General features: G+C 49.7%; 1 protein-coding gene across 1 annotated transcript in view; it reads right to left on the bottom strand.

The window, feature by feature from the left end:
- Positions 1-11,408, bottom strand: part of GOLGB1 (golgin B1) — a 61,079-nt gene extending 49,671 nt beyond the window's left edge. Inside the window, exons 1-8 of the mRNA XM_080358096.1 lie at positions 11,276-11,408; positions 9,247-9,352; positions 8,556-8,708; positions 7,692-7,832; positions 5,109-5,270; positions 2,133-2,255; positions 1,588-1,701; positions 594-1,005 (exon numbers count right to left, since the gene is read on the bottom strand). Of these exons, the coding sequence (XP_080214222.1) occupies positions 594-1,005; positions 1,588-1,701; positions 2,133-2,255; positions 5,109-5,270; positions 7,692-7,832; positions 8,556-8,708; positions 9,247-9,345 (1,204 nt within the window). The 5' untranslated portion in view covers positions 9,346-9,352; positions 11,276-11,408. The remainder of the gene's footprint in view (positions 1-593; positions 1,006-1,587; positions 1,702-2,132; positions 2,256-5,108; positions 5,271-7,691; positions 7,833-8,555; positions 8,709-9,246; positions 9,353-11,275) is intronic.
- Positions 11,409-12,145: the final 737 nt, after the last annotated feature.

The following is a 12,145-nucleotide window of genomic DNA, read 5'->3' as shown; positions in this document are numbered from 1 at the left end:
CCTTTTTTACTGAAATATATCCAGTTTAGACATATGCACAATAATATATGAGATTCCTTATCTTTCAGTCACTGCTTCAGTTTTGGGCCATGAAAGAGCTGGAAGAAAATAAATTTGCAATAAGAGCTTGAGACAAGATCAATGTTATTGGCTTCAATACAAGCCTGCAGAGAAAATGGTACCGTTTGCTTTTCCTGGTTATTTCAATTTCAGTAGAAATTCAGAGTAAAGAATATGGCACATCTAATAAGAACTTACATAAGTCGATGGAAAAAATCCAGCAAGTTATAAAACTAATTGAAAAATGCCTCTGGCTCAATAAATCCATAAGCCTCGGAAGGTTATGGGCTGGGACAGCACCCACAGCACCCTGCTCGTGCTGCTCCTCTTGGTCACGGCCAAAGGAAAGGTGGGATCGCACCAGAGACACCTCCCGTTTGGTACAGAACAACCACTCTCGTGTTCCTACGCAATTAGGAATTGTTACATTAAGACTTCTACGAGCTATTATAAAAACAAAGCCAAGCAGAAGGCAACCCAATGATCCTTAGGCCCCCGAGAACCTGCCTCACCAAAGCACAGTGCTTGCTCACCCTGTAGTTTCTGTACCGTAGCACTGTTTTCAGCAGACACCACCAACAGCCGATCAACATCCTGCTTCAGCTGCTGGTTTTCAGCTGCAAGGGCAGCATGCCTGGATTGCAGCTCTTGCTCGGCCGCCTTCAGAAAACTGATCTGCAGGTTCTTCTCTTCCACCTCCAGCCTTTGTTGCTGCTCCAGGTCTTTACACTTCACCTCTAATGCAGCTTGTGCTCCTCTGGCCTCTTCCAGCTCTCCCAGGAGACACTGCAGCTCCTCCTGCAAGCGACGCGAGGACATCTTCCCCTCGGCCAGCTCCAGCTCCAGCTTCTCTCTGAGCTCCCGAGACTCTCGTCTCTCTGATTCCAGCACATCCCTCAGGGAGCCCAGGTCCACCTCCATCTTCTGGCACTGATCCAGGAGCATCTGTCAGAGAGTATGGAAATTAACTTCTCTCCCAACTTGTTCAATACATTGCCAAAGCAAAGTACCCCAATTATATTTTAAAATTGCCATTAAATAATTCTCAAATATCTAAGTAGCAGACAAGAGGAAATAACACCACTCCAGAAGCTGTCTCACCGTATTAGCAAGCTCTCAGCAAAACATGCCAAAGAGTATCTGTCTGTGCTCCAATCTGGCCTGGATACCGCACCCACAAACAGTGTAGCTACAGCAGCACTGTGTTATTCCCTTTTGCCGTGGGTAAAACATGTATTCGATGGCTTTGAATGCATCAGTCAGTGGTGGAGCATGGACAGATGTTGTCCCTCTGTGTCACTCGAGATGGCAGCTGCAGCGTCCCTGTCCCTGTTGTTTGGCTGGACCTGCCCTAAGCTCTGCAGACAGACCTGCAGCTCCAAAACCCGGCCCAAGGGAGCCCCTGCTCATTTCCTGCTGGAAACCTATGCCAGAAATAAGCTAACCTGGTATCTTCCGAGCTACTGAAAAAGGTCCTGTCCACCACTGACACAAGAGTGAGGCAATGAGCAAAGCACAGAACGGTACCTGGTTTTGTTGTTCGGCAGCACGTAACTGCTGCTGCAGCAGCTCCACCAGCTGAGCGTGCCCCAGCAGCGCCGCCTCCCGCTCCTCCAGCTGTCTCTGCAGCACCCGCAGGTTCTGTGGGACAGACGGTGCTTCACCAGGACCCGGGGGCTCACATCAGGAGCCAAGACTTCCCGGTGTCACCCACACACCCCGTTTCCATAACACAGTTAGTCTGATAGCCTGAATAACTTCATTTTTGTTGACACTTGTTCTGGTACAGTAGGAAGAGCTCACCATTGTTTCACAAATAGGGAACTGGAGCACAGTAATTTAATACTTCACTTTAACTGGCTTTTTCTTTTGAACTGACACCAAATCCGCAGACTGAATCCAGGACTCTCAAAGCCCAAACTTGTGTCCCAAAAAATCCCTAACAATCAAATCATCTCTCTCCTCTCCCCTTCCGAGTTACTTCAATGACAACTGCTCTCTCAAGGTGTTTTCAGACTGGTACAACTTCTTTGTCTTTCTCCTCCATAATAACATTATTATATCAACTATACCTGCTGCATCTCTGCTTCCAGATCTGACTGAGCCACTATCTTGAGTAATTCGGCTTGGTGCTGGTGAACCTGCTCTTCCAGGAGAGCTTCCTTCTCCCGCACCTCCTCCTGCAGGGAGCTCAGCTGGAGACGTACGCCGCAAAACGAAATGACAAACAAACAGGAAGGTTACAAGCCTGACAGACACGCTTGCTTTCACCGTGCATCAGCACATTATGTGTATGAGGTCTTCACCTTGATAATCTTATATGTCACCTTGGTCAAATCATATCTTTATCCTACTAATATCTACATATTAACTGATAATATTTCAGATCCCCACAGAATTTAATCTGCAAATATGCAGGAAGGCAAAATACATGGTTACTATATAATTACAAGTTGATGAAACTTCTAGGTTTTTATTTATACAGGATGTAGCCCAATTCACAGATCAAAAGCTAAACGAGCATTTCAGGGTATTAACAAAAATCTTTCCATAAATAAATAAAATGTACCGTAATAGCTGTTACATTACATGGTAAAAAGCTCCCCTGCACATCCAGGATAGAATGCGGGGAGGCAATGGCGGGTCTGGGAGCGGAGGGAACACTGTTCCAGCCATTCCAAAGCCCATCGCAGAACGGCCATGGCGGGCAGGGAAGAACCCAAATTCCACGCTGGAGGACGGGACCCCCTGCCCAGGCCCCCGGGGCTGTTCCCGCCTGCTCAGAGCGCCACCGTCCCGCCTTCCAGGTGTGAAACCCACACGATGACCTCACTGCGGGGCACCGTTCGCACCAGGGCGGTTACTGCCTAGGGGCGCAGGACACAGCGCGCGATGCAGGTCAGGAGCATTGTGGGGTTGCAAAAGACTTACAGAATGTTTAGAGGAAGAACCAAAGGCTGGGAAATGGATGGAACGAGCTGATTTGGGAGGGAACAAAAACTAAAAATACAGGGTAAGGGAATTAAAAAAGGTCAGTTGTGTAAACAGTGGCTGCTCAAAATGCTTGTCTGGCCAAACCCAAATCAGCAGTCTGTCCTGTCTTCTTACTAAACACCATTTCTAACTCTTCCATTGTGGGAGAGGGTGTCTGTTCAGTGTGCATCTGCACGTACGGTGTGTCTAAGCGCTAGTAACTGGAATGGGACTGCGGCAGAAGGGCCTGCGTGTCCACAGTGCCAACAGCCGGAGAGATTAGGGCAAGTGAACCGAAGCGCTGGCAACTGCCATGGGGCCGCAGGTCAGAGGGTCTGTGTCTGCACGGTGCCAGAAACCTGAACAAGCGCAAATGCGCAAGTGACGGTATGATCACCAGCCCGTACCAAGCTGGACTAGCTGGCAAGTAGGTGAAGTAGCCTGGAAGCCAGGACAGAGCAGGGACAGCGCCCAAGGGTAAGACCGCAGGCAGACTTGGCTACCTGTGGGGCCAGGGGAGCTCTGACCAGTTGCCAGAGACCGCGGGTCTTGGGGCTCTCGCCTGCTCTGCGTGCGTGAGTCCCGCGCGAGCTGGCTGTGGGCAGCCCTGGCCAGCTGCGTCCACGTGTGCGGTTCGGCTAACAGCGAGAGCACAGGGACGTCACCGACCCGAGGGGGGCAGGTGTGCTGTGTCTGTGTCCCAGGATAAGACCACAGGGGGCTGGCTACCAAATGGAGCAGGGGAGCTGGTCGGCTGTGCGGAGGGGCAGGGGTGTGCACATGCACTAACACGCTCGTTTTTCTAAAAGCAGGGCACAGGGCGCTGGCCATTGGAGGGACGGAGAGTCCTGGCCAGCTCTGCGCACACATGTAAGTGATGGGACTGTACCAGTAGCTGGAGTGGAGCTGTGGGCCCTGGGGCTTCGTGTGTCCACACACCAGCAACTGGAGAGACCTGGATCCACGGGCCAGTTACTGGGGTGATGGAGTGTCCGATCATAGCTGCTGTGAGATCCACAATGCACATCTGTACATATACTAACTATTCTGTCATCGGAGCTGCTCTAGAGGGGAACAGGGTGAGGCCGTTAGTGCTGTTTTAGACAATCACAGGCTGGTCTGGGTTGGAAGGGACCTCACAGCTCATCCGGCCGCACCCCCACATGGGCAGGGACACCCTCCAGCAGCCCCGGCTGCTCAGAGCCCCTCCAGCCCGGCGCTGAGCACTGCAGAGACGGGGCACCCACAGCTGCGCTGGGCAGCCTGGGCCAGGCGATCGCCCTCGGGGAGCAGCTTCTTCCTTAGCCCTGAGCTGAACCGCCCTCTTTCCCTTTAAAGCCATTGTCCCTTGTCCTGCCACCCCCTGCCCTTGTAAAACGTCCCTCTCCAGCTCTCCTGTCGGCCTCATTTAGGCGCTGGACGCGGCTCTCGGGTCTCCCTGCAGCTCCTGTTCTCCAGCTGCACAGCCCAGCGCTCTCAGCCCATCTCACATGAGGCGCTCCAGCCCAGTTTGTGTGCATGTGAGCGCTGGGCGCCTCTGTCTGCGTTATCAAGGGGGCTGGACAGCCATGCACGTACACAGGAGCTGTGGCTGTGCACCCGCTGGGAGCACACACAGGCACGGCCATGCCATGGCTGGACTCGGGGTCTCAGTGCTCGGGCACCCCCTGTCAGGCTGCAGGACTCAGCCACGTTCCAACAGCCGCACGTTCTCAGGAACAACTGTCTCTCTTAAACTGTCCAGTGACAAGGCGCAGGGAACAGTTCAAAGCTGCGTCAGGAGGGAGTCAAACTTGACATTAGGAATAATTTCTTTACCCAGAGTGCAGTCACACACTGGCGCAGGATTCCTAGGAAGGTGGTCAATGCCCCAAGCCTCTCGGTGTTCATGAGGAATTTGGGCAATGCCCTTAATAACACCCTGTAACCATCGGTCAGCCCTGAAGACGTCAGGCAGGTGGAACAGGTGACCACTGCAGGTCCCTTCCAGCTGAACTACTCTATTCTGTCGTGCTAGCGTAAGTGGGGGCTGGGAAACGGCACACAGACTGATGAACAGAAAAACGCTTCTGTACCTGTGTAGCATACTTGATTTCAGCGTCTTTGAGGCTGACTTCAGCCAGAGCCAGCTGCTCCTGCAGGTCCCGAACAGCCTCCTCTCGCGCCCTGAGCTGCTCTCTCAGTGCTTCAGCCTCCCCTCCACGCCTCTCGCTTCTCTTTTGCTGGTTATCCTGGCACTGCAAGAGGAAAGAAGTGGGAAGAAACAGAAGAAAGTAAACTGATCAGTATCAATTAAAAACAAACAAAGTAGAATGCTACTGCACTCCTGACTCCTGACCAGATGCTTATTTCTACTGCCTTTAAAAAATGTCTTCACTTTACATTTTGTTTATTTAAATGAAGTCCTATGTTAAGTAACTATTTTCCCTATTTCTGTGTAGATACGCACAAGATGTCTTTAATTGGGAAGTTTCAAAGCACTTTAGACCAGCTAATTATCTGTGAATGCTTACAATATAAACTAAGGTAAATTATGTTATTAAATAAAATATAATGCATAATCAACAATATGACCACCTTGATTTGTGAGGCTTTTAAATTTCACAGATTTCTCTAATACCAGAAATGAAACATTTTAAATTAGCAATACAAGAACATTCTCCACATGACAAAGGGGCAGACATCGAACATTCGAGATCACAGAAAATGCCAATGGAAATGTCTGAAGACATTTATGGCAATGGACCTCTTAGAAATAAGCAAATGAAACATGCAAAAAATCATCAGTTCTCCTCCAGCCGGAGGCACTAAAATCCTCTGTTTGAGACCATGAAGTTCAAACTCTGCCATGTCCCACAGAACAAGTGCCAAGGCTGCATCTCCTCGGACACGCCAGCACACGACACCGCACTCCTCGTCTCTAAGACCAGCTGCACGGCAGGCACTGCTCCTAAACGGCATCCCAACCCCAACCAGAAAGGCTCTGCTCCGCGCGATTCCCACCGCAGGCTGTACCAACACTTCACTCCTCTCATCAGAAGGCCATTATTCTTAATGGCTAATTTACACCAATCCCTTCACCCGTCAGCGCTGTCCTCTCAGTTCAGCCGTTCTCCCACTTCACCGGGCGCGCCTCCTTCACACAGCTGCAGAAACAAGCGGCGTCTCCCCGTGCCCGCGGCTGAGCAGCCAGGTCCTGAGCAACCGGTGAAAGCAGCTGCTGACGCCACGGGAGAACGGGAAATCTGCCGCTGCTCTCAGAATCCATCGCCTAATGCCAGGTGAACAGCACACAACAACACTCCCTGTGAGGTCTGGCCGCTCTTAGTACAATAGTTGGAAGGAGAACTGTTTGCCTTATATAAAAAGGAATAGGCCTCTTTTAAAATCTACATCACACTGATTAACTGATAAGCTTTCCCTCATTTTGCCTTCAACAGATACATTTGAATTTTGAAGCAAGAACACCCATTAGCTCAAAGCAACAAGTCCGCACAAGGTCACGTAACAGCACGCAGGTCTGCACGTGCCACACGTGGCGCAGCTGAAGGGGCCCGGGCAGCGGCGCACAGCAGCGCGGTCACACCGCCCCGGGACGCCCGCCCGCCACAGCGGCGAGAACCGGCACACGCCTGACCCGCGCTTGATCAGTTTCGCTCTATTTTTATATTGTGTCAATCCTCAAGATCATCCAGTTCTTCCTGTGTGAAAACCAAATGCTGTTCTGCAGTGAGAAAGACTCAAGATTGTATTGAATTATAGTAGCCTATTTCTATTGTTTTGTGATGCCATCAACCAAAAGCAGTAAGCACAAGTCACGGAGCCAATCTCGACTCCATCAGCAGTCACCTCTCACCTGACAGCTCTCACACTCACCCGTTGCTGTTTCCTATCATCTTCTAATCTTCTTTTCCGTTGTTTCAAACAACCTGTATCTTTTCTGGTTCAATAAACATCATCTGATGTCCTGCAACCTGTCTGGACTCCTATCACATTTCCCTTGCCTAATACCACAAACTTTTTAAAGAAAACTACACGGTCAGCAGAACAGTTTTAAGTTTTCAGAAGTTTCCAGCTCCGGTGGGAGTTTTTGGCGAGCAGTTAATAGCTTCTTTAAGGCTTGTACAGGACACTTTATCCTCATTTTTTACCTAGCTTTACACAACTATGGCTTGTTAACCATAAAACTCTGTGGTGGCACAGGAAGCTATGTGGCTAGAAAACAAAGTTACATCATTTTTTACATTGAAGTTAGTGCCTTTCAATTTTAATGACCTCCTTACTTCCTTGTTCTTACATTTCAGCCAACCTTCCCTCTCCTTTGTTGTACTAATACAACAGATAACACGTGAAACTTACAGCTCAGATGGATGTGTAATTTCTGCAGGAAGGAACTCTGCTAGAACAGATGGCTGAAGTCGTGCAAAACGAACCTGGCCTGTACTCTGAGAACAGGCTGCGCACTCCAGGGCACCTGCAGCACGAGGGAGCTGCACAGACCAGCTTCCCAGCAGGGACATCACTGCTGGAGCCGCGCGCGTCCTGTTAACAGCAGAGAGCCCCCGCTACTGCACTGGGACTGAAATGCAGGGTGGCGCCACATTATCAGCAGAGGCCAACAGCTTTGAGGGAGCCGTTCTCCCAGCCGCGGGACATACCTGCTCTTCGGACAGGGTCTGTGCGGGCAGTGCTGATCCCTTCTCTGTCAGCTCCTCAATGCGTTTGTTTAGAGAGGCCACTTTGGCTTTGGCCTGAAGCTTCAGCTTCATCAGCTTCGCGTCCGCAGCCTCTCGCTCTTCCTGCAAAAGAAGGACACAAATCAACCGCATTGAAAATTCCAGCGCTGCCGCCCTGAAAGCGTCACTTGGAAAAGTTACATTATTTGTCAGTCTGCTGTTCCCTGCCCAAACCTGCCTCCCCAGTAACAGCGCTAATTAAAGCGTGCACAGGAAACAGATTTGCTCTGAAGAATTATACATAGCAAAATAGGTGGCTCTAGTACTTCCTCCTCAAGGGACACATCCCCCAAGGGAGCTCCAGCAGTTACTGCAAATCAGTTCGATTTCCTCTGCTATATGCCGTCCCTCAACACTATCTCAAGTAACTGCACCTTTTCTCACATCGTGCCCCAAGGTACGCAATATATATCTTCAGTTATGTGCCATAAAATCACAGGCCTGCTCCTTGTCTCAAACACTCTGAAGCAGGAAAGAAAAGCCTCACACAAAATAGATCAGTAATTCTCAGAGCCACCATGAATCCGCATGGGCCTCGACGAGCTCCGAGACAAAATGCTACATAACTTGGATGTAACTCATCTAATCTAGAAGGAATTATTCCTACACAAAGTGAACCGAAGCTACCCTACACCTCTTGGGTTAGGGTCCATTCTTTGGATTCCAACAGTTCTCTGGAATTGACGCATTCAGTAGTGCAGGTGTCTCAACCACAGACTGGCTTGCACAGAAAGCTGAAGCAGCACATCCCTGTTGCTCCCAGGTCCCCAGTGACAGAAATGATACCTTGAGTGCAGTTTCTTTTTGCTGGAGCAGGGCATCCTTTTCCCGGATCAAATCCTTCAGCTGAACAACGAGCTGCTCTGTCTGGGCGAGGCGCTCCAGCAGCTCCTCAGGCGCCTCCGCCGCGCTCTGTGCCTGTGGCTCCGCAGCTTGGACCTGCAACGGCGAGATGAAGGGTCTGGAGGAAACGTCCAAATGCACTGCAGCACAGCACCTGCAGCCCCAGTCCTAAAGGCTGCACTCTGCTGCTTGCAAGCATTTCATGTAGCCTATCAAACTATACAAAATCAGGTGAAACCAGTAGGAAAGCTCAGGATACCCATGAGCCAACACACAGAAAAAGCAGCAGCAGATCTGCAATGCGCGGCACTGGAGAGACTCCACCATCCACACACTGCCCACAGTTCCAGGTACCAAAGGGCAACGTACAGATCAAGCCTTCCACTGCCACCGGGCAGGCAGAGCTCCCCTTTCTGCTACACAGAACAGTCTTTCGTCACCCTAACTCCAGTTTGTTTCCCAGGATCACCTTGAGATGTAGAAACTAAGGATTATGGTCTGTCCCACAAAAGCGCTGACTTAAGAGGTAAGGAAAACAGAAGCAAAGTGAAATGACAGCTGTGTCCAGCGGGAAACAGTTCTCACTGCAGCCAAATGACCCACACTCCCCAGCCTGAGACAACACCACACTTACTGCAACAAAGGATTCAGTAACGGGATCTCCACCATCTCTGTCATCACCTGACAGCTCTTGTATAACAGTGCTTGCTAAACCTGACAAACGGCTTAGCATCTTCAGCCTAAAACAAAACAAAGAATACAGTTAGAGAGGTAAAAGAGCCAAGAGGAACAAGCAGATGACCAGGCTCACAGGGAATGCGTCTCCTCTGCCCAGAGAGAAAAGCCAAAGTAAAACCTTGGGAATAAAGAAATGATCTTGTTAACAAAAGCAGCCAGACTCTGTGAACATAGGAGCCGAGCATGTGCTGATAAGACACATACAGATGCCCTCACTGCTCTACATATATGACCAAAGAATACATTTTTATACCAGATTTCAAGTCACTATCATAGTTTACTCTTCATCTTTCTTAACAATTACATTACAGAACAATGATCTGTTCAGTTTAATCAATAGAAGAGTAAGTGATTCTTAAATGAAGTCACTTCTTTACACCAAACATGGCCTGTAAATACAAAAAATAAGCTTTCTGTTAACAAGTAGTGGGAATGGTGAACTCAGTCCTGATGTTTGATAAACAGATGCAAGTGCGTCACATTAGAGAGATGATGAGACCTCCGCATGTCACACCTGTGACAGGACGGGACCTCGACACGGAGGGTCAGTCTGGAGAGGCCATACATTCTTCTCCTTCCTTGAAATTCAGGAGCCAAACTGCTCCAGCAAGTGGAGGTGAAGCAGTACCAGCCAGCAATACATCATTTGCCATTTTGAAGGAGAGTGGCAGATTAAATTCTCCATCATTAACCCGGACAATGGGATGCAATCCACCTCAACAAATCCACCAAATTCTAATGAGCAGTTGATAACCGAAGTATAGAGCTGCCAACCAGAGGGAGTCCAATGAGCTAGAGAAACAGATGGACAGAAACATCATGAGGTTCAGAAAAGACAGATACAGAGCCTGCACCGCGGAGGGAACAAACCTCTGCAGCGGCACAGGCTGGGGACCAAGGGGCTGTAAAACCGAGGGACGAGCTCAGCGCGAGCCGGCGCTGCCTCCCCCAGCACAGGGTCGGTGCCGGTGACAGCGACGGCGCAGCCTGACGCAGCCACTGTTCCGCTCCGTTCAGCACTGACAAGACGACACGTGCAGTACAGCGGCCCCTTTCAGGCCTCCTGATACACAAAAATGACAACGAACTAAAGCAAGCACGGCAGAAAGCCCCCAGGACCATCGGGTGTGGAATTACGAGACACAGGGAGACGCTAGAAACGCTGGACTTGTCCAGCCTTGAGAACAGCGGGCAAGGAGGGGATACAACTGCCACCTTCCCTCCAGCCGCCTGTTAGGCAGCTAAAGACAGAACCACACACTTCAGGGTACGCAGCAGACGGACACGAGGCACTGGACACAAGTGGCAGCATAAGAAATTTCAATCAGAGGAAAAAAAAAGCACAAGTAAAATGACAAAAAATACTGGAATAGGCTCATAGCAACCTGACATAACTTTGACATCAGCTGTGCTAAGAAGTTTGACCAAATGAACTCCCAATGTCCCTTAAGACCTAAATCTTTCTAACGTTCTATGAAGAAAGGTCACACATGACACCTGACATATTTCTTAACAGAAAAGTTACAGACCTGTCACAACTGTAAGTCCACGCCCTTAAATGGCAAAATAATTTGTACAAATGTAAAAGAACTCCAACACTGCAAGCTGAAACTAGGAAAACTCCCATTAGCCATAAGATCAATAATTATCTCCACCAAACAGAATCTTTTAATACGACAAGAAGCATCTGTTTAGCTAGAAGCAGGTTTGTAGAGCTGGCCACAATGATCCACTCACTCCAGACCTCCTTCCTCTTCGTAAGCAAATCCTTGCTCTTAGCTCGAAATACTGATAATAGGGAGGACAGCAATGCACTATTTTCCCGTAGCAGTCACACCTTCTAACCACCTGATTTTGCAGAAGCAGAAAAATGTCACAAAGCACATTAGAATATCCATAGCAGAAAATGCAGTGAGAACACCAACCTCTTCTGTGCACCGAGTAGCTCACAGGTCCGCTAGTTCAGTGGTGAAGGGGTTTCCAAGGCAGCGCAGTCACACACGGGTGCTTCATGCCGTTCTTTGTCCTGGGGCTCCTGACAGGCTGCATGAACAAGACTCTTGGTGAAGAGAAAGAGAAAAATAATCTATCCAACAGTAAAGAAACAAGGCCATTCTTCATCCTACACACTACATCTTGGGATTATTACAGTCAGCCATTTGCAACAAGCATAAGAAGTTAAACGTCTTCCCTGTTGTGCAGACTGGCTTTCTCCTGCTCTGACCCGCTCTGCTGGGTGGCGCAAGCTTGGCCGCAGCAACCTGCAGGACAAAACGCTGCGGGAGCAGCGACTGGAGCAGACGGGCAGGAGGGAGGGCGCCAGGCCTGGGACCGGCTCCTGCGCGGCGTCCAGGGGATGAAACCGCTTGAGTCGCTGCCAGAAAGCCAGCGCTGTCCACGTTCTGTATCAATGCAACAGTCAGTGGAAAACGCGGCAGTGCTTTGCTTACTCCTCAGGGCCAGTGAGACTGAGGCGTGGAATTCGGGAATAATGTAGTCTGACAGAGGAAATTTCTCTAGTAGGACCTGGAAATGTCAACTGTTCACCGAGCTGGTAAAACAAGAGACTCATTTAAACACCTGGAATATCCGGTTCATTATAAGGATAAAGTATTTCTAGCTTTGTAAACCACCACCCCACGACGCCGCAGCGAGGAACAGGACCTGCTGCCTTGGCAGTGCTAAAAACCGCCATCCAATATTTGAAGAGGAGGGACCCGATCTTCCCGTTGAGCATTTGGCCACAGCTTCTTCAAGTCACAAATGAGCAACATGCAGCTGAGAAGTCACATGAG

Source organism: Nesoenas mayeri (genome assembly GCF_963082525.1).
Source record: "Nesoenas mayeri genome assembly, chromosome: 1".
Lineage (NCBI taxonomy): Eukaryota > Metazoa > Chordata > Aves > Columbiformes > Columbidae > Nesoenas > Nesoenas mayeri.
Note: the sequence above shows the minus strand (reverse complement) of the source record. Positions and strands in the feature narration are given on the sequence as shown.